Source organism: Brassica napus, chromosome C2 (assembly GCF_020379485.1).
Source record: "Brassica napus cultivar Da-Ae chromosome C2, Da-Ae, whole genome shotgun sequence".
Classification (NCBI taxonomy): domain Eukaryota; kingdom Viridiplantae; phylum Streptophyta; class Magnoliopsida; order Brassicales; family Brassicaceae; genus Brassica; species Brassica napus.
Genome location: NC_063445.1, coordinates 14,971,143 through 14,993,250, shown reverse-complemented (window position 1 = coordinate 14,993,250; position 22,108 = coordinate 14,971,143). Strand labels below are relative to the sequence as shown.

The 22,108-nt window shown below is 35.2% G+C and overlaps 3 protein-coding genes across 3 annotated transcripts; 1 reads left to right on the top strand and 2 right to left on the bottom strand.

Annotated features, from left to right (window-relative positions):
• The first annotated feature begins 289 nt into the window (after positions 1-289).
• Positions 290-2,014, top strand: LOC106442908 (branched-chain-amino-acid aminotransferase 6-like). Its single transcript, XM_048748781.1, has 5 exons — positions 290-487; positions 1,283-1,378; positions 1,518-1,634; positions 1,722-1,817; positions 1,898-2,014. The coding sequence occupies exons 1-5, from the start codon at positions 290-292 to the stop codon at positions 2,012-2,014; spliced, it is 624 nt and encodes a 207-aa protein (XP_048604738.1).
• A 2,078-nt stretch (positions 2,015-4,092) lies between these two features.
• On the bottom strand, positions 4,093-9,790 carry LOC125582206. Its single transcript, XM_048748780.1, has 9 exons — positions 9,721-9,790; positions 9,443-9,616; positions 9,145-9,360; positions 8,632-8,944; positions 7,592-8,538; positions 6,747-7,455; positions 5,997-6,595; positions 4,765-5,790; positions 4,093-4,682 (listed from the first exon to the last, which is right to left on the bottom strand). Exons 1-9 carry the CDS (start codon positions 9,788-9,790, stop codon positions 4,093-4,095), a joined length of 4,644 nt encoding a protein of 1,547 aa, XP_048604737.1.
• A 1,382-nt stretch (positions 9,791-11,172) lies between these two features.
• LOC125582205 lies at positions 11,173-13,463 on the bottom strand. Its single transcript, XM_048748779.1, has 9 exons — positions 13,314-13,463; positions 12,966-13,227; positions 12,829-12,882; positions 12,398-12,482; positions 12,182-12,314; positions 11,918-12,102; positions 11,721-11,844; positions 11,427-11,642; positions 11,173-11,334 (listed from the first exon to the last, which is right to left on the bottom strand). The coding sequence occupies exons 1-9, from the start codon at positions 13,461-13,463 to the stop codon at positions 11,173-11,175; spliced, it is 1,371 nt and encodes a 456-aa protein (XP_048604736.1).
• Positions 13,464-22,108: the final 8,645 nt, after the last annotated feature.

The window sequence follows — 22,108 nt, the reverse complement described above, 5'->3', positions numbered from 1 at the left end:
GATGAAGGACTTGGGTAAACTTAAATACTTTCTTGGCTTGGAAGTGGCTCGTTGACCTGAAGGGATATTTGTTTCTCAAAGGAAGTACGCATTGGACATCATTGCAGAGTGTGGACTTCTCGGAGCCAAGCCACCTCCGGTCTCGACGGAGCTGAATCAAAAACTTACCCTTGCCAAAGGACCACTACTCACTGATCCCGGCAAGTACAGAAGACTAGTCGGGCGGTTGATCTACTTGACATTCACCAGGCCTGAGCTGAACTACATTGTTCATCTTCTCTCTCAATTCATGCAGAAACCACTGGAAGAACATTGGGTAGCAGCCTTGCGTGTGGTCCAGTATTTAAAAGGCTGTCCAGATCAGGGGATCATCCTCTCATCTACGGCTGACTTAACCCTTACGGCATACTGCGATTCTGATTGGTCTGCTTGCCCGTTGACCAGACGATCCCTGTCGGCATATATCGTTCAACTCGGTGATTCATTGGTATAATGGAAGACTAAAAAGCAGAAAACTGTCTCCCGTTCTTCCGCGGAGGCGGAGTACCGATCAATGGCGGATGCTACATGTGAGCTAAAATGGCTTAAGCGACTTCTTCAACATTTTGGCTTCTCACATCAACAACCTATGCGCCTCTTTTGTGACAGTCAATCTGCTTTACACATTGCCAAGAATCCGGTGTTTCATGAACGCACCAAACATGTGGAGAATGATTGACACACGGTGTGTGATGCGGTTCAATCCAAGCTAATTACAACTGAGCATATTTCTACAAAGCATCAACCTGTGGACTTACTCACCAAGGCTTTACCAGCTCCACAATTCGAATTTCTATTGTCCAAGTTGGGCATACAACAAATGTTCTTGCCAACTTGAGGGGGAGTAATGAGATAAGGATATATTCCTATAGCTAAGGGATTTAGTATAAGTTAACTTTCCTATTCCTAGTTAGGGTTAGTCGAGATATGTTGTATATAAACACACCTTTGGTGAATGAATGAGATACGATTCCGCATACAATATTTTAGTTGTTTACGTATCTCCCGTTGGAAATTATCATAAGGGTGTTTGTCATAGAAATAATAAAGTACTCTCGGTCCTAACATGGCCGTCTTAATAGTACTAAAAATATTATAGAAGCTATTTAATCTTTGAAATGTTGATTCCATTTGTATGTAATCTTTTTTTTTATGTAGAAACTAAAATATCGATATGTTAAATTGTTTTGTTGAACCATATGCACCGTATAGCACTTATAAATTGAGATTATTAACTTTATAGGTCAGCTCAGGCTTAAACCTCAAAGTTGATCATACGTATCGACGTGCCCATACCGGTGGAACTGGCGGTGTAAAGAGCTGCACAAACTATTCTCCAGTAAGCAAAGTCATTAGAAATACCATAGAGATATCCATGGCAACAAGTTTATTGGAATATTATAAAAAAAAACAAATTGAATGGAATGTTTCTTTAATTTATTTTTTCTCTGTATATCTATTTATTGTTTCTCTTCAAGGTTGTGAAATCGTTGCGTGAAGCAAAGTCAGCGGGTTTCTCGGATGTTTTGTTTCTGGATGCAGCAACTGGCAGAAACATCGAAGAGGTTTCTACTTGTAACATCTTCGTTGTCAAGGTCAACAATTACATTAATAAAAAGTTTAAACCATTAGATCCTTTGCATTAACCTAGTATAAACTAATTGTATTCATTCATTTTGTAGGAAAATATTCTGTCTACTCCACCAATTTCAGGAACCATTTTACCAGGAATAACAAGGAAGAGCATAAGCGAACTTGCCCCTGATATTGGCTACCAGGTTCGAGCTTTTATATAATAAATAACCTTTTGTAAGTAGACATTTTCAAGATCCGTAAATTATTATTCAAATGTACACAGGTTCAAGAACGTGATGTTTCTGTGGATGAGCTATTAGAGGCGGAAGAAGTATTCTGTACAGGAACTGCAGTGGTCGTTAGAGCTGTTGAAAGTGTGACCTTTTATGAGACAAAGTGATTAGTTTTTTTTAATATACTAGAACTCTAAAGATTAGATCTTCAATCTTTGGTTACTTAATGTCTGATTTGGCTCATACCATCTGTAACCGCAGGATAAAATACATAACAGGAGAAAATGCATTTTCTACGAAGCTTCACGTCATGTTAACCAATATTCAAATGGGCGTTGTTGAAGATACGAAGGGTTGGATGGTGGAGGTCAATGATACAATTGAAATAGATACGTTTCTTAATTAAAAAAAAAAGTAAGAAAGTGGGGGAAAAGAAGAACAAAGAATAAAGGAATCAAACAATAAAAAATGGAAAGCGTGGAAGAACTGGAAGAAAAGTTTGCTATATTTTAAAGAGAAATCGCTCTGTAAAAAGCTCTTGTTTAAGAGTTTAAATCGTCAATAAAATATATATTAAAAGAGTTTTTTATAAGTAATGGAAGGATGCAACTATGTTTTCACTGATAACTACATACCTATGCGCGGATATTATTTGGACAAATTACTCTAATTATTTTTGAGCTTAGATTATATAATTTAAGTTATATGTTTATAATATGATGTCTTCCTTATAATTTAATTTTGTTTTGTTTTTTGAAGTATATATAATGTTTGCTTGTTTAGTACATACATCAAACACACGTTTGTTTGTTAAAACCCAAAATTTAAACAAATTTGGCCCATATAATAATACTTGATAAATGTTTGTGATCCATTAATTTGTAACGTAAGTACAGTTTAAGTATTTTGATTTGGCTCATTTATAAAAACAATATAGTTTGATAAAAAATTAAAGGAAGCCTAGAGTTTTTTTTTTCCGGGCAGATCAACTACTTCAACGTGTCCTTCTAAAAAAATCAACAACTTTATTTTTTCTTCTTCTTCGACGGTGGTTCTGTAATCGATCGAAATCACTTGAATCGTTCCCTTCAAATCCATAATCAAATCGTTCAAAAATCATTCAAGTCAATCGATCTTGTGTTTTAAGGTTAGTCTCTTTTGATTTTTGTTTGTAAACACTTATATTAAGCAATCAGGGTTTGAACTTGGTTAATCAGTTGGAATTTTTTTAAACGTTCATAGATCTCTCACCTAGAGTTCTAAATCTCCCATCACAATGTTCGATTTCAAGATCTGCTTTAGTTCCGGGTCAACCATCACCAAGCTTTAGACTCACAGATAAGTTTTATTTTTAAATTATAAAAATTTATTTTTGCTGTATAAACTGGATTTAGTAATCCAATTATGTTAATGAATAATTGATTATTGATACGTTTTTGTACAGGTAACAAAAGTTTTTTCTTAAAAGGACATAAGAAGAGTAGAAGGCAAACCTGATATAGCTTATAAAAAAGTGAAGTGTACGTTTCAAACACTTTATACACATTACATTTATATAAATTGCCTTCTTATTTATTCTCCTGATCTTCTTCCTACTCTGTTTTTTAATAAATTTATTTGTTCTGGTTTATTTACGTTAACAGATCAAACTCATAGTTTATATATTCGTTAGGTTATTGGTGAGGACTGGAGAAAAGAGAAACTACAAATTACTAATTGGAACAGTCCACAAAACCAATTTCAGAAATCAAGGTTAGTACTATCTACCTCGTATATAAATTGAGGAACCGTGAACTAAACCAGTAGAATCTTTATAAGGATAGACTGTTTAGGATGCACGGCTAGACTTTATAGTAATAGATTAGATTGACTGCACTGGAAAATTTTCAGAATAGTGATCGTTGTATACTTGGTGTTAGTTTGGATGATTATTGTTCTGTGTATTGTTGAAATTTATTTGATTTTGGATTGGTTTGACTGGATAACAAACTGTATTTCTTTTGGTACAAAACATGATGATTATATTCATGTTTTGTTTCAATTCAAACCTCTGTAATGAGCAAATAGTGAAGAGCAAAGTACATTGTGTCTGGTAAATGAAAAAAAAAACTGAATTTATTTAGTTCAAAGTCAGATATGACTTTAAAAACTTCAACTCAAATGTAGATCAGAAAAAAAAAACACAAAACACCAGTTTCACGTTGCAGTCTAACACAAAAAACAATCTTTCGTTTAGACACTTCCATCACTCTTCTCTGTTTTCAAGATTATTGAAAACCTCTTTGAAAACAACATTTGTAGTTTTACTTTGTGGCTTCCCCTCTTTATCCACGATCAAAACTTTCAAACCTTTCTTCGATGTAACCCTTGATATGGCAACATATAGCTGTCCGTGAGAAAAAACTGGTCTAGGAAGAAATAATCCAACTTCAAACAGTGATTGTCCTTGGCTTTTGTTGATGGTTATTGGAAAAACCACTGCTAAAGGCAATTGTCTTCTACGCATCTTGAAAGGAAGTCTTTTATCTGTTGGAGTGATCAACAATCTTGGAATATAAGCGATTTCACCAACCTTAGCACCAGTTAAGATTCTAGCTTCCACCATAAAATCCATAAGCTGAGTGATTTGCAATCTTGTTCCATTCATTAAACCCTCATTAGGATTAATATTCCTAAGCAACATAACAGGACAACCAATCTTCAATCTTAGACTATGGTTTGGTAGACCAGAAACTTTAATGTTGTTTAGGAAGTCGGTGCTGAAAGCATCATTTTTGACTGAACCAGTATCAGAAGGATCAATACTATCAGATGAAATAAAAACCATTTCTTCACCTGAAAGAAAGAACCAAATTTCAAAAATAAGTTAGTGTCTACACAGTATAATGACAATACATGTAATAAATAAAACTCTTACCATCAAGTTTAGACAACATATGATCGTTAATCATATTAACATCCTCATTTGTTGGACATAAGATTGCTCTCTGTTGGAAAAACTTAGGATCTTGAATTCCTCTTAATGAATCTGCATCTCCATAGATGGCATGACTTATAGTTTCTATCGGATACTCTTGGTCCATAATTAAAAACTGTTCTGGAATATCAATTAGTGCCTCCCCATCATTAGGCTCTGCTATTTTCCCATCCCCAACAGCCGAAATCCATTCAGAAAATTCTTTCAGATATTTTGCCTCATCCTCAGAAAGATTGTTCGAAGATAATCTCATATTCTTAGTAAGTTTCAGAACCTTGCAATGTTCCCAGAGATAAGAAGAATTCATGGCAGCCAACACTATCTCAGCCCTGCTACCTCCAGTAATCACAGGAAGTACTTGCCGAAAGTCACCTCCAAAAACAATAACCTTCCCACCAAAAGGCTTATTGTCGTGATTCCCCATCAGATCCTTTAAACTTTTGTCTAAAGATTCAAAGCAATGTTTGCTCATCATTGGTGCTTCATCCCAAATAATTAGAGATGCTTCCTTTATCAAATTAGCTTTATCTGATCCATGAGTCAATGAACATGTAGTAAACTCATCTGGATTGATTGGTATGCTAAAACGGGAATGAGCAGTCCTACCACCTTGTAACAACAAAGAAGCAATTCCGCTAGATGCAGTATTAAGAACTATATCTCCCCTACACCTAACAGCAGCTGATAAAATTTGCCAAAGAAAGTTTTTTCCAGTGCCACCGAACCCATAAACAAAGAACATTCCACCTCTATCTTCAACAACAGCACCAATGATCTCATCGTATATCTTTTTTTGTTCATCAGTCATCTTCAGAATATCTCTGTTATGATTGGCTTGCAACTGGTCGTAATTTAATTCATCCAAGATCAAAACATTCTCGATCGGTTTGAATTCAGCAGGCAGTTTAGGCATAGATTCATAGACTGAAAGTGAACTCCCATTCCTTCTCATAAGCTTCTCAATCTCTATAAGAGCATATAGTTTCTTGTCACTGTCACTTAGTATAACCCCCGCCAATATTATGGACAACATTTCCACTTAGTACCATCTATATAAATACCAATTTAAAATTACAAATATATCAACTAATGGTAAAAATATCACTAACGTTTAATTTTAAAAAAATAATCTCATGACTGTCGTACTTTATTAGAAGAGATTGGTAGTGTACCTGGCCTATTGAAATGCATTCTGCGATTATACTCGATATCCTCAGACAACAGTTTCCAAGTTTTATCCCAAACAACCTCTGGTTGACACAGACTATCGGATAGAAGCATTAGAACAAAAAGATCACGAACAACAGCTGCAGAGCTATCATAACTGCGCCTCACTAAGTCATCTATATACTCTTGGTCATCATCCAATATTCCTCGAGCATAACATGCCTCTTTATACCCCTCGTAAACTACACCATTGTAGGTTTTGATATCGTCAAAGCTGGTAGGACTTTTGACGTAGTTCAATAACACTCTAAAAAAATAAGCCCTTTCTTGCTTACGTGGGGCATAATTAATTCTTCCAACACTAAACCCTTGCTTCCTTCTAGTCCACTTCTTCTGACTCTTTGAATATGTGTAGTAGTTGGGAATCTGAATATAAGTAAGAGTCCGAGCGAAAGCATCAACTTCATTAAGCTTAAACCAAGCCAGAAACATTGTGTTCTCGATAAGCTTACGACCAACAACATCTTTCAGTTTGTCCTTCCCTCTGAAGATAATGTTTTGTTTTCCTGGTAGATGAAATGAGAGGATCTCAACGGATGTTGATCTATAATGTATGGGATATTTAAAAATCATCCACGCTCCTTCACTAGTAGAAACATATCTACAAATATATATAAATTTCCTATTAGAATATCAGATTAAAAGCATAATAATCAGTAAAAATATAAAGAAAACTGCATCAAATAATAATATACCTGCAATCAAAGAAATCCTTTATTTCATTCTTCTTAATCTCAACGTTTTGTTTCAAAACATCACCACCAGTGTCTGTCGCTGAGTTAGCTGGAGCTGAGGTCGCACAACCTGAGGTTGCTGTAGCTGAGTGGGCTGCAGATGAGCTTGGTGCTGCTAAGTTCGCTGGAGCTGAGGTAGCTAGTGTTTCACTCCTAACTTCTGGCCCTGGTGGTTCGACAACTACAGTTACACGATCCGCTCCTTTATTAATGTATTTAAATAAATACTTAATAGAACCAACTTGATTGCACCACTCTACATTAATGTGAGCTCGATAACGAAGAGAGAGTTTCCTGTTGTAAGGGATGACCCATCTGTTATCACATTTTAAGCCATTCTTCTCAATATAACAGTCAGACTGGCGTCTTCTATAGAGTGGAAATCCATCTTTTTTCACCCGAGTATTCTCTGCGAATTGCGTAGGAAACATTTTCGAACACTGTCCATTCTCCATACATGGTGAATTCATATTAACAGCTCCACAGGGACCATGAATCATACAATCCTTAACAACATTGTAAAGATCTGGATCAGATGATTTATCTGGGATCTCAGCTGATATGATTTCATCAATGTCTTCTGTTTTGGGAAACTTGGAGGAAGGGTGCATAAAAAGCAGAATGTGAGCATGTGGCAGGCCTCTCTTTTGAAACTCAACAATATACATAGCTGCAATAGGAAAAAACTTAACGGGTCAAAAAATATTATAAACTCAAGATCCAATCAATATAAACAGTTCCGAGAATTATAACATATATAAAATAGTAAAAAGATAAAATAATAACGATGTTCGAGCAAAACTTACATGAAGATGTCTTTCCCAGAATATTCTTCTTTGTCAAATCATTCATCAAAGAATCGAGTTTCAGCTTAAAGATCCGACAAATAATCTCAGGCCTGTCATCTGATTTCAAGCCTCTTTTCTCAAGAAATCTTGTAAGTTCTGGCCATTTTGGATTGCATGTGAATGTGATGAAAAGGTCTGGAAAACCAAAATGTCTACAAATGGCCATAGCGTCTAAGTACATATTCTTCATGTATCTTGGACTCCCTGTAAAAGTAGCTGGTAGAAGAAATTGTTGACCTTGTTCATTCATATCTGAGTTGCCAGCATTTTCTGATTCTCTGATAGAGTCGTAACTGTCTGAACGTAAGCATGTCTGGTTAAGCTTCAAATACCTCAGTCTATTAGATTCTATTGTAGTATAGGCGTCCACTATGAACTGTTGAAATAACCTTCTTGAATAGAGAAGAACATGTGACTCATTATCTCGCTCTTGAAGCCTGAAAGCAAAAAACTGCATCATACTGATTGAAGGATTTTTGAGTTTCTTTGACGCTTCTGTAACGCCTTTCTTAATACCAACCCTGAAACCATCCTCACCATAGACAAATATTAGAGGATATTGTAGTGCTAGATAAGAGATATGAATCTCATCGATCCTGGTTAGTTTTCCAGATTTATGCTGAAGCACAATATCCCGTTTATCCATTCCTAAATTAAAATCACCAGGAATCAATACAGCCACCTCAGCTGCTATTGGCATATTATGTGTCCTACCATCTTTGTCACTTCTACTGACAATTCGCATATGGAAGGTTTTTTCAGGATTCAATTGAAATCTCTCTCTAGCTGATCGAAACTGCACAACATATGGATTAACAGCATTCAACATCTTGATAATAGGTTGAATAACTTCCTTCTTCAAACCGTCTTGCTTACTACCAGGTGAGAAATTTTTGGATTTGCTGCTAACACAAACAAAAACACGTACACATTTAGCTATTAAATATAAAACTCTTACAAAACGAAAACTTAGCTATGGGCATATAGATATTAGTTACCTCAGAGCATTAAATCTGTTTTCAACTTCATTATCTGTATCAACAATGTATAGTTGTCCAAACTTGGCATGGTCTCCTTCAGGTGGTGTTAAACTTCCCATCAAATGATAGTTTTCACCATGAAGCTGAATCATCTGTGGTCCTCGTCCCTTTTTCAGAGATTTATCTATCTTCCCACCAAGTGAAGTGAAAGAGAAAACCATATTATATGATCTCGTATTCCTTTGAAAATGTTTGCTAAGCTTATCAGTTCCTGTTAGAAGGTTCATTAGAAGATCAGGGGGCTTCTTTAGGTATGGCAACTGAACCTGTCCTTGCATGCAACACAATGTAAATATAGGTTTTCGTCTATATTTGTTCTTGTTTATGCGTTCCCCATATCACATAATAGCTCCACAATGTACACATTTTTGTTCTGGGTCACCCTCATCAACATAATCTGGTAAATTATAAGAAGGTAGGTTAGGAGAACATTTTCCACGAACAAATATTTAATTGAGTAATTAAACTAACCATCCTCTTTAGGAGATATTGGTTTGACTTTTTTCTTCACTTCAGAGAAGGTTTTTTTAAACATTGCCGCCAGTTTCATCACTCGTTCTGATTGGTTGTTTATTTCTGGTTCTAGCAAAATAGATTGTTCGTGATCTGAAGTATCAGAATCAAAACTTTCTTGACTACTACTGTCGAATTCTAGGTCATCATAACCATCCATGTTGCTTAGTAAATCTGCAAAATAGTTATCCATTTAAAACATACACAACAGATCAGACACTAATATAACTTGATAGCAACAGTTTATAGAAGTTACCTTCATTCAGTGGATCAGATTTCAAAAAATTATGTTCAGCTCCAGCATTTTTTGACATTCCTGAATCTCTTGTCGTTTCTATGGTCTGTGTGTTTGGTATTCTAGGAATTGATTTGTGTTGTCTTAAAGATGGGAGATGATTTTGACATGGTCCAGTAAAAGTAGTTGAGATGCCTGCATAACAAAACGAATTAGATAATGAAAGTTAAAATGTTTAGTTTTTAAACGCAAACTCTTTTGTTCGAGCTTTCATCACTCTGTTAATCGGCTTGGCATACCTTTATGTTGTCTATCAAATGTGGATATTCGTGACGCTCTTGCAGTTTCTGTGGTCTTTGTGTTAGGCATTTTAGGAATTGGTGAATATTTTCTTTGAAATGTGAGCTGACTTGGATATGATCCAGTGTAGATAGCTGAGATGCATACATAGTGAAAGAAATTAGTTAATGACAGTAAAAATGTCTTAAAAATAATTGCAGACTCTAAAGTTACAACTACTACAACTCTGGCAGTAACTATCTATATACCTTTGATTTAATGACTCATGTTCTTGTGATGAGAACAATCGTTGTTTTCTTTTTCAGAATAAACTAAACCAAGAGTTACAAATATGTGTGAATTGAATGGTACAAAACACTTTGTATATCAAAATAGGAATAGTATATAATATTCACCACCTCGTTTGTTATTAGGTTTCGACACTGTAACTGAAACTCTTGGGTGACAACTTTCTGCAATGTTCTTATTTGTAACATCATTCAATATTCTTGCAAAAACTGCAGTCAAGGGGACATCTTTGGTTTGGGAAGATTCAGTTATTTGTTTAGATGCAGATTGCGCATGTTTCCGATGAGCATCTGCTCCAAAGGAAACAGGATGCTTTCGTTTCATCCTGTGAATATAAACATTAACGTGTGCAGAAAACTCTTTGTATATATGTTCTTTGTATTATATATATAATAAAATAAAGTTAGCTAACGATTAAGAGAAATGTTAGAATCACCTGAACAACGATGGTGAAAGGAATATAATTGTTCAGAGACTGCTGATAAATCTGTTTCTATAATGAAAAGTTAATCTCAGTACATTCTGCTTATCTAAATTTTGAAGACGAATTAAGGACGGGACTTATGAAAAATTAAAATGAAAATTGCTTTAGTTAAGATTTTTTGCATAATAGGTAGTATAATATCTAAATAGATCACAACAATTTTTATATTTAGATACAATATAACAGTTTTAACATATATCTCAACCGATTTCTTTAGTATCTGTGTTTTATTCTTTAATTTTGTTTATTACTATCAAATTTGAACATTTCTATTAATAAAATAATAGAAATGACTAACATTCTTCTACGTTATTTGATGTTTTTCAGGACAGTTTATGTGTCTAACTTGAAGCGACATATGGTCATAGAGTTAACAAAAGGTATTCCAACTACAACATATGCCAAGTAAGCGATAACTTAACATTCATTTTGCAGCAGGTTAAACATCTATAATAACAAATAGGATATTTTCCACTACTTGAATATATGTTTAATGAAAGCATAACAATGAAACTTATTAGTCTATTAAAACTCATTTTATTAAAACTCATCCTTATTGATAGGAAAAAACCAACATAATACGTAGAAACTGAAAAAAACCACTATCCTAGAAAAATAAAATAAAAAAGCATTTATTTGATTTGCTAAAATGCAACAAAGTCCGTAACAGCAACACCTTTCACTTCTCCACAGTGTTCTTTTCCACCTTGATTATCTTAGAGCATTGTTTCTTTGAAGTAGAAGAAAGGTCATCAATTTCATTACTGCTTCCTTTTCGTTTTGACAGTGGAGTTGAAGATAAACATGTGTTGTCTTCATATTCAATGCTGACAAAAGACACCTTATACAAAAAAACAGATTCAAAATATTAAATAGGTAACCATAACAAATATGCTTATTATACAATATAAAAACATCACAAATTTTACAAACCAGTCCTGATGAACGATCAGAGGAAACTATGGTCGATGTATCTCCGGTGTCCTCATCGTCTGCGCGAGTTATTATTGCATCAGCAGACCAAGTCTTCCCAACATTAAATATATGGGATCCATAATCAACACTATCTTTGTTCACATAGACTCCAAATTTGAAAGTCTTCCCAATCAGAGCAGTAACTTGGTCAGGCAAGTCTTCAGGATCCTCAACCTAAATAGAAATAAACACAACATTAAAAACGACAAATGCAACCCATAATATAAAAGTGAAATTACAACTTGTATATACCTCTTCTAGAGAACCATTTAAGAGTACTTCAGCACTTACTCCCAAAATAGGTTCAGCAACAGTATCAAGCAACATCACCTTAGTTTCACCAGTGTCATCCTTTAGTAATAGGTGTATTTTGAACCTGTACGAAATTTATAAATTAGTTACAACATATAGATTGTGAAACATTTTTGTTTCAAGTTAAAAAGACATACCTAGGTGCAACATTGGTGACTGACTGATGGCATGTATCACAATACCACAGATGTTTCACAGGCACCACATCCCTATTAGTAATGTCAGTAACCTTCTTATAGTGGCACTTAGCACAACCCAAATAATACCATGCCCAATCTGTGTCTATTGCATCAACTGTTGCTGTAACAATGCATTTCTCAATCTGTACAAGTAACATTAGCTTTATTAACTTTCCACATGTTTTTATTTTAAAAAAGCTAAGATAAATATATAAAACGAACCTCAGTCGCCATTATGATATCCAAAATTGTTCTCTCTGGGTAAATTGACCACTGATCTGGTTGGCGTTTGTTTCCTTTGGGTTTCACAACCTCACGACCATCAGTAATGAGAGCAAGTTCATTATTTGGCATCCTATATAGCAATTAAACTTTTCCACAAGAAGGAATCTATGTAGATATATCTAAAAAGTATTATGATATGATCGTATAACGTACAGTCTGATATAATCTTGCACATCAAATCCAGGTGGATTTATCTCCAAGGTTGAAGTATCAAATGCATTTGTTATCTGTACTTGTCCTACAACAAACAAAGTAAATAATTGAAATAAATTAAAATACAAATCTAAATATATGCTAATTAATAGTTTAGTAGATATATTACCCTTGTAAACATTGATTTTGGCAAATCTCAGTAAACAGAAGAAATTTTTATTCACTTGACCAACTTTGTATGTATATAAAAGTTGTTCAGCATAACGACCCCAAAGACAACATGCTATTTGGTGGTCCCTGATAATAGAGGAAAAAATATAAATTATTAAAAACACGATTTGGGTACATTTAAAATGTATATTTGTCTAATGTAATGTTCATAACTTACTCTTTATCAGTCAAAGTAAGTTCCAGTTTCTTTGTTTCTTTACCTTGAACTGGCACAACCTGCATATCTCCAATATCTATTGCTTGACCAGTAACATCTACAAACATACAAAGAAATTTGGATTATTAATTTAGATAAGCAGAAGAATATAGATATATAAGGAATTATAGTATGAGTTACCAATTAGAATATTTGAATCAAGACTTCCATTCATGATTTCTGGGAAAGTGGTCAATGACAAAAATTCATCATCATTTTTCAGGGAGGAATTGGTGACATTAGAGTTACTTATGATGGTCAGCTTGTACGCATGACTGGTCGGTCGGTACTTTCCAGCTGCAGGAGTTACGGACACATTCTCAATGAACCTCCATTGTCCCACCTGAAGTTTCTTAACACGAGCCAAGAAGAGTCTCTTGCAGGTACAATGAATCTTAACACCCTACAATAACATTTGATATAATATAGTTTAGCAGACTGCAATACAACCTTTGAGAAACATAAAAGTTATGTCATGGAAACACTTACTGTCTTATCTGCGAGTATGAACTGCAAAGAGTCTCCACCGGGGTAGTTAGAACGTTGTGTCCATGAATGTAGAACCTTTACTTCAACCTTCCAAGTTGATTTAAATGGTTTGACATCGTTCAACAAAGTTATTCGGTCTGATGTAACCATTGCCATTAGCTTCTCTGTTTTTTTAATAGTGAGTTGTAGAAAGTCTTAGGCAATGGGAAGATGTTTTATAGTGATATGTTTCTAAAGATTAGATTGAAGGAGTATCGTTAGGATATTTTGATTTGCATATTTTATGAAATCGAAAACAAATTCTGGTTACTCTATTTTGTAGGAGTTGTTATATTCGGTTAAGATATGGAACACATAAGAATGTAATTGTTAAGCTGATAAATATGGCGTTCGAAATATATGGACGAATATCTTGGGAAAAGAATATCCAATCTTTAGAGGATATATTTGAGTACATTTATTCTTTTGGTTAGAATATTCTTTTGTACTTGATTTTGATAATCAAAGATATTTAACGATGGTAGACAGATACAAAATTTAAATGAACCTAAGTCCTGAATCATATAGTTGGCTTCAATAGATAAAAAAAATCATATGTAATGTAATTAGATAACAATGATGAAATTTTACAATTTCTATGATGTAAACTTATATTCAGATAATATTATGTTCATAATAGAATTCTGTATAACTGGGAATGTTTGATATGGTGAATAATGATCAAAGTATGTATTAGAATTTGTTGTTATAAAAACTGGAATGGTATGTATTACGATTTGGGTACATTTAAAATGTATATTTGTCTAATGTAATTATTAAAACTGGAATGGTAGGTATTGCAGGTGCAGAGTGTGATAACCAAATTTAAATAATTTTTAATGTTGGTTTTGTCTAAGTTGGGTATGAAGGATAACCGATTAGATGTGTATTTCTATGTTGGTTTAAATTAAGTTGTAAGTTAAACTGATATATTCAAGGAACCAAACATATTTACATGTCTCAACACTTGCTATTCTAAAGATAGTCCAAATTTAAATGACAACTTGTAAATGGTAGATATTAAATAGGACTATGTTTTAATATATTAGATACGAGGAGGTTTTTTATACAAAAAGGTTTTATGACTATTATATTTTTTCTTTGACATCAAAACACTATTTTCTTACTCAAATTTGAGATGTATTGCAAAATTAAATTGGAATATACCAACCCATAAAAGCAAAACTTTATCAAAAAGATCTTGCAGTCTGTGCTTAAAAATTTGCAGTGGAATTGACGACACGAGGTACTCGTGTAGGAAATGGAGAATGATTGAAAGTGTCTTTGGAGCCTAAAAATTTCTTTAAGCTTGTTGAGAAGTTGTTTGTGGAGAATTTGTGCCATTTTTCGTGATTTTGAATCATGGCAATCATACTTGGCAGTCTATGTCAATGATGGACTAGCCGATTGACCGGACGATGGCGAGGACGTGTCTGATGGATGGGTCGAGAAGAGGGCTCAAATTAATCAAGATGGACCTGATCTCAATTTGGAAATTGGTGGGTCTTCTTAACGATCATGTGGGACATAAGAAACATTTTTATCAAGCCAGAAATGAAGTGGATCGAGACCAAAATGATGATGGTCGAATTAAGGCCTTCTCGGCCTAAGAAATAATTGTTGACCATGATGATCCCATTTGTTTTCTGCTGGGTCTATGAGAAGATATAAAACCAAACAGCTTAAAGAGGCAATTGGACACCTGCCCCAGTCTATTGAAAATGAAGAATCATCTTTTGGTCGAGTCAACGGGACAGCTTTGCTATTCGACATCTCGTTTTCCTGAGTTTAAGGCTTGACATTTTTCAGTTCAAGTCTTTCTAGTTTTTCTACATTCTTATTATGTGTTCACGCTTTTTCTTTCCTACATAAACCTTTGAAGGTGTTTCTTTTGAAATTAACCATCATGTTTCAATCAAAATCTTTTTTACAATTTGGTGGTTCATTTGTTCTTGACGTACAACTTGGTTGTGAGGTGTGTGAACCCGAAGCAACCAACAACTTATCATGTTGACTTGGTGAGTTATATCTATAGACAAGAGAGTGGGTGAATCCAGGGTCTTTTGCGACCCTAATGTAACTCATTTAGTCCATTTATCACCCGAAATAAGCTAGTAGCTACTCAGCTCATACTATCTTTCCGATCCAACCAAAATCAGGGTGGCCAAGTCGTGGGCAAGGTTTTATCAGGTTGCATTAGAGCACCACTCTAAATATCTGTACCGTTTGGTTTAGTTTTCATTCTCATTTCAAAATTCAATTCATTCTTATCTGTCTATCTGATTGAAAGTGAGCCAACCGTGTTAAAAGAAAAGATCAAAAGAAAAGTTAAAAACAAAATTACTTCAAAGACCGATTTGTTGATTTCTTCGTAAGTCAAATGATTGGTTAGCGAAGACTCAACTTGAATGTTCTGGCTCAAGATGTCAACCTTCTTGTTAATTATGAAAATGTCTTAAATATCCGTGTACAAGGAAAAAGTCTTAAACCTTCTTGCCAGATACGCTTTTTAGGATCAGGAAAATTACATTTTCTAGGATAAGTATATTTTCATAAAGGGAAAAAGAAATTGAGAATTGTGGCTACTATATAAATATAGGTCTAAAAGATTGTAAATTATTTATTTCACATAATGAATATATATACAAACGTAAACGGGTATTTATCTCAGATCGTTTTGGTTTCTTTTCATTTTTTAAAGTTAGTTCGCGTTTGTTCATAACACTTCTTCTTCTTCGTATCCTTGATCACCTCACCATTGACAACATTCTGAACATTATCGCTTTTTATGTTGGTGTTGTAGCCTACATCAAATCAAAGTAGTTCGAACATGCACTTCCAAGTTTCTATTTTCCTAATTTTTTTTTATTTTATATATATATATATATATATATATATAAATCAATACCATGAACAATGTTTTATACGAGCCATCTTCGATTTCTCAAGAATGGTGTAATTTTGTTCCACAGATTTAAAATTTTCTTAAACATTGATGTAATCTTATATTAAGATATCAATTTCTGATCTATAAAAAGAAAGAACAAAAAAAAAGAGGTACTTAATTAATGTTTTAATTAATGTTAGAATGAGAGAATTATTGAGAATTTATTTCTGGAGAATGAAAAATATGAGAGAAAAGGAAAGTATGAGAGAAAAGGAAAGTATGAGAGAGATGTAGATTTCAAAATGTAAGAGAGAGAAGAAGAGAATAGTTTCCTTGATTTAATTGTAGATCTCGATACAAGTATTTAAAGGCAAGTTGCCTCAGTACACAATACAATAAAATATTCATTGTTTTAAAATATATTCAATGGTCTTCTTCTCTCTTTTTCTCCTCTTCAATAAAATACTCCATAATCCTTATAAAACCTTATAAAACTTTATAAGTCTCTAGCTTAATTCTCAAGTCTCGCAGTTTACTTTTCAAGTCTGGCAGCTTAATTCTCAAGTCTGGCAGCTTACTTCTCAAGTCTAACAGCTTACTTCTGCTTCATGTCAACACTCCCCCTCAAGCTTGACCATATGGAACAAGTCAAGCTTGGAAGCCATGAAGTATTCCCTCATTAAAACCTCAACTAGGTAAAACTCTTTGGGAAAAAACCCAAGTCAAGGAAAAAGAGTAGAACACTTCATGAAGGAGATATCAGTGACATGAGAGGTCTATGAGTCCCAATTTTGGATGAATGAACTCATAGACTTTAGTGGTTACTGCCTTGGTGAAGATATCAGCTAACTGATCTTCACTCTAGTATAGCAGGGTAAAATGATCTTCTGCTCCACAGCTTGTCTCACCTTGTGACAGTCAACTTCAATGTGTTTAGTCCTTTCATGGAATACTGAGTTTGATGCTATGTGGATAGCTGTCTGGTTATCACAATGCATTGTGATTAGTGTTATTGCTTCTATGCCCAAGTCTCTTAGCAGGTTCCTGGTCCAAATGAGTTCACTAGTTAGCTTCTTCATTGCCATATACTCTGCCTCTGCACTTGAACATGATACCACATTTTGCTTCTTGCTCATCCATGTGACTAGGTTGCCTCCAATGAAAGTACAATAGCCTGTTGTTGACCTACTGTCTACTCTATCACCAGCCCAATCAGCATCACAATATCCCACTATCTCTTTACTCTTATTGCAACCCATCCAAACACCTTGACCATGAGCCTCTCTTAGATATCTCATGATCCTTTCCACCATATTCCAATGATGAACCTTTGGTGCTTGCATATGTTGACTGACTTGATTCACAGCAAAACAGATGTCTGGTCTTGTAATGGTGAGATAGATTAGCTTACCAACCATCCTTCTATAGAGCTTGAAGTCGCCAAATGGAGTATCCTCAAACTCCCCCTCACGCAAGACCTTGTAACCTTCTTCAAGTGGTGTCTTAGCTACTCTTGCTCCAAGTTCACCTGCCTCTTTTAAAAGGTCAAGTGTGTACTTTCTTTGAGATAAGAAAATCTCATGTTTAGAGCGGCATATTTCTATCCCTAAAAAGTACTTTAGCTCACCCAAATCTTTAATATCAAAGGTAGACTTAAGAAAAACTTTAGTAGAGATGATACCTTCCTTGTCACTTCCTGTGATGATGATATCATCTACATAGATCAGAATCACCACAATTCCTTGCTTACTTGTGAGGGTAAAGAGTGTGTGATCAGCTTCTGACTTTACAAACCCTTTTCCATTGAGGGTTGTACTCAGCTTGTGATACCAGGCTCTTGGAGACTGTTTTAATCCATAGATTGCTTTCTTCAGCCTTAGGACATTTCCTGGCTTGACCATGTCTTCCATACCAGGTGGTGGTCTCATATACACCTCATCTTCAAGCTCTCCTTGTAAAAATGCATTCTTGACATCCATGTGCCATAGATCCCCTTCCAAGTTCACAGCCAAAGAGAGCAGAATTCTTATGGTGTGGAGCTTAGCTACTGGTGCAAAGGTGTCTAAATAGTCTTCTCCATAGACTTGGGTATATCCTCTTGCAACCAGCCTTGTCTTCTTCCTTTCTGGTTCCCCATTAGCTAGGTACTTGATGGTGAAGAGAAGGCGACTTGTTACTGCTTTCTTTCCTTTTGGAAGTTCAGTCTCAAACCATGTATCATTCTTGATCATGGCTCCCATCTCATCTCCAACAGATTCTCTCCACTCCTTGTGTTGCATAGCTTATTCATATGTTCTTGGAATGTATTCCTGATCCAATTCACTGATGAAGACTTGATGATCTTCTGGATATTGAGCAAGGGAGCATACTGCACTTATTGGGTGAGCTACAACTTCAGCATTGAAGTAAACTTTTGTATTGATCCATTGTGAGGGTTTCCCGATCCTTGTACTCCTTCTCAAAGTTGTATCTGCTCAGGTTATGCTTCATTTCCTTCACTTGGCGCCTCTACTTGAGTCTGTATCTGCTCAGGTTCTGCTTCATTTCCTTCACTTGGCGCTTCTACTTGAGTCTCAACATCTTATTCTGATGGCATCTCATCTTGATTATGAGCTACTGAGTTCTCTTCGGGTTGAGCTTCTGTAGACTGCTCAACATTTCTACTGCCCCTCTCATGATCAGGATGAGTGCTCTCAACACTATCAGCTGCAATAGATGGTATATTTTCAGGGACAGGTTCCACCCTTGGTAAAGAGGGCATACTGATTCTCAGGCTCTCCATTACTCTCCTAAGATTGTTTGCTCTATCTGAGGCTGATTGAGAAAGATCTTTGAGCTCTTCCCAACTCTTTCCATCATAATAGCCTCTAGATTCTACAAACTTCACATCCCTTGAGACAAGAACCCTTATTGACTCTGGATCATAGCACTTATACCCCTTCTGAGTTGGAGAGTAACCAATGAACATAGCTTTTGAGCTTTTAGCATCAAGCTTGTTCCTCAGCTCCCCAGATATCATCACAAAATAGAGGCATCCAAACACACGCAAGTGGTCCAAAGATGGTTTGGTCTTGTTTAGGACCTCAAAAGGAGACATGTCGTTGAGGATTTTAGTTGGAGTTCTATTGATCAGATAAGTGGCAGACATCACAACATCACTCCAGAATCTTTTTGGAACATTGGTGTAGAACATCATTAATCTTGCTACCTCCATCAAATGTATGTTCTTCCTCTCAGCAACTCCATTATGTTGAGGAGTGTAAGGACAGCTTGTCTGGTGAGTAATCCCATGTTGAGGAAGATATTTCTTGAATGCATGACTTGTATACTCTCCACCATTATCTGACCACCATTATCTGACCTTAGAATTTTCATCTTGGCATTGAAATGGTTGTAGATATGGGTCTGGAAATTCTTGAAAGCATCCAACACCCTGTCCTTAGACGGAATCAGTGTCACCCAAGTGTATTTGGATTTCTCATCAATGAAGGTGACAAAGTATTTGTGGTTCTCTCTGGACACACATGCAGCAGTCCATACATCAGAGTGAACTAGGTCAAAACATCTTTCATAGATGGTGCTGGACTGTGGGAAGACTGTTCTACAATGCTTCCCCAATATGCAAGCTTCACAATCATCATTCTTGAAGACCACACCTGCAAGCATCAAGTTTAGGGCTCTTGTATGAGGATGTCCCAACCTAGCATGCCATAGTGTGCTATCAACCCCGCTGGATGTACTAGCCAAACACTGAGAAGTGGAAGGTCTAGACATCTCTGTCTTCTGAAGATGATAGAGTTCATTGTGAACGTGCCCCTTTCCAATCACTTGGCCTGTCTTTAAGTCTTGAAATTCAACCTCATCTAGTCTGAAGACAACCTGACAACTCAGATCAACAGTAGCCTTTCACACAGATAGCAAGTTTGATGTAAACTGAGGCATATACAAGGCAGTAGATTCCCTATCAAACAACCTCAGGTTCCCTATCCCTTATATCTTAATCTTATCACCATTTGCTATTTGAACATTCCCTGAGGCAGGCTGGACATCACTAATCAAGTTCCTATCACTAATCATGTGATGGATTGCTCCTGAATCTATAATGATAGGCTTAGGGTCAAGAGAGTGTGTGCCAGCCTTCTTTGATGAGATAAAGGCTTAGATAAGGGAATGTAGGTCACTCATGGTTGCTGGACCATCAGTGTTGGCTGCACTATCAATACTTCTCCATGTTCCTTCTTCATTTGAACCACCAATGACAGATGAATACATGGTTCGACCTTGAATCGATGGATGCTCAAACTCCTTGATTACATTCCTGGCTTGATTCAAGTCACTTCTTCTTGGCATATTGCGCTTCTTATGTTGTTCCCTAGCCTTCTTGTACTCTGGAAACAACACCATGTTGGAGTTCTTCCTCATGAAGAGATATGGACTAGTGGATAATAGATTGCTCCTACTGATTTTGAGATAAACTGGACTTTGATGAAGCTTTTCCTGATATGGCTGAAGCTTTCTTGAGTTCCAGAGAATAGGGTACTCCTCTATCTTGAGTTCTGGTGAGGTTCTTCTCTTATGAAAGACCTTTGGACCAGTGGATAAAAGGATGTATCCAACAGATTTTGAAGATAATCTGAGAAAGAAATAAAGAAATTTGCGGAAGCTTTTGTGAGGTTCAAGAGCTTATTGCTCTGATACCATGTTAGAATGAGAAAATTATTGAGAGTTTATTTCTGGAGAACGAAGAACATGAAAAACATGAGATAAATAGAAAGTATGAGAGAGATGTAGATTTCAAAATGTAAGACAAAGAAGGAGAGAATAGTTTCCTTGATTTAATTGTAGATCTGGATACAAGTATTTAAAGGCAAGTTGCCTCAGTACGCAATACAATAAAATATTCATTGTTTTAAAATATCTTCAATGGTTTTTCTTCTCTCTTCTTCTTCTCTTCAATAAAATACTTCAATATAGTAATCCTTATAAAATTTTATAAGTCTCTAGTTTAATTCTCAAATCTGACAGTTTACTTTCTCAGGCAGCTTACTTCTGCTTCATGTCGGCGCTTAGTTCTCTATATCAAAAACCAAAATTTTAGGTCGCAACAGATCTCTGTCGACAACGACCTGTTTTCTATTCTAAGATTACAAACGCATGTGAACAATAAAAAGCAATAATGCAAATGGATGGTCACACTGCGATATGTCAGGTATTTCGTGCCTAATGTTTTAAGCAACTATTATTATATCATAAATGGGTATGTCCTTCTCAATGACTTAGTTTATGTCGATTCTTTCAAAATTCGGCCATCCGTTTGGATGTGAACTCACCTCATTTAATGATTTTTCTGGTTTTGAATTGCATATTCTAATTAATTCGTTTAGTTTAAAAATTTAGCCATCTATTTTTCTCACTTATTATTCAGCATAACTCTAAACCTATTAATATTTGGAGGCAATAAAGGCATTTCAAAATGGGCGAATCTCCAAAATAGCAATTTTCTAAGTTTATATCACAAAAATAGCAGCTAAAAACTAAAATGACCAAAATAGCACATTTCTAAGTTTATCCTTTGAAAATTTTAATTTTTTTATTTTTCAAAATTTGAAATCTTAAACCCAAAACCTCATTTCTCAACTCTAAACCCTAAACCCTAAACTCTAAACCCTAAACCCTAAATTTTAAACCCTAAACTCTAAACCATAAACCCTAAACTCTAAACCCTAAACCCTAAACTCTAAATCCTAAACCCTAAAATTTAAACCCTAAACTCTAAACCCTAAACCCTAAATCCTAAACCCCACCCTTTAACTCTAAACCCTAAGTTTGTGACTTTTGATAAAACATTAAGTGCTATTTTTGTGACTTT

Coding starts and splice junctions, on each gene's coding strand:
- LOC106442908 (XM_048748781.1), top strand. CDS start 290: ATGCAGAAACCACTGGAAGAACATTGGGTAGCAGCCTTGCGTGTGGTC. Junction 488..1,282: donor TTCAACTCGGTGATTCATTG/GTATAATGGAAG, acceptor TTAACTTTATAG/GTCAGCTCAGGCTTAAACCT. Junction 1,635..1,721: donor GTAACATCTTCGTTGTCAAG/GTCAACAATTAC, acceptor TTCATTTTGTAG/GAAAATATTCTGTCTACTCC.
- LOC125582206 (XM_048748780.1), bottom strand. CDS start 9,790: ATGCCTAACACAAAGACCACAGAAACTGCAAGAGCGTCACGAATATCC. Junction 9,361..9,442: donor ATCTGATCCACTGAATGAAG/GTAACTTCTATA, acceptor ACTATTTTGCAG/ATTTACTAAGCAACATGGAT. Junction 6,596..6,746: donor AAGGATTTCTTTGATTGCAG/GTATATTATTAT, acceptor CATACATTATAG/ATCAACATCCGTTGAGATCC.
- LOC125582205 (XM_048748779.1), bottom strand. CDS start 13,463: ATGGTTACATCAGACCGAATAACTTTGTTGAACGATGTCAAACCATTT. Junction 12,883..12,965: donor TGATTCAAATATTCTAATTG/GTAACTCATACT, acceptor GTATGTTTGTAG/ATGTTACTGGTCAAGCAATA. Junction 12,315..12,397: donor GTGCAAGATTATATCAGACT/GTACGTTATACG, acceptor ATTGCTATATAG/GATGCCAAATAATGAACTTG.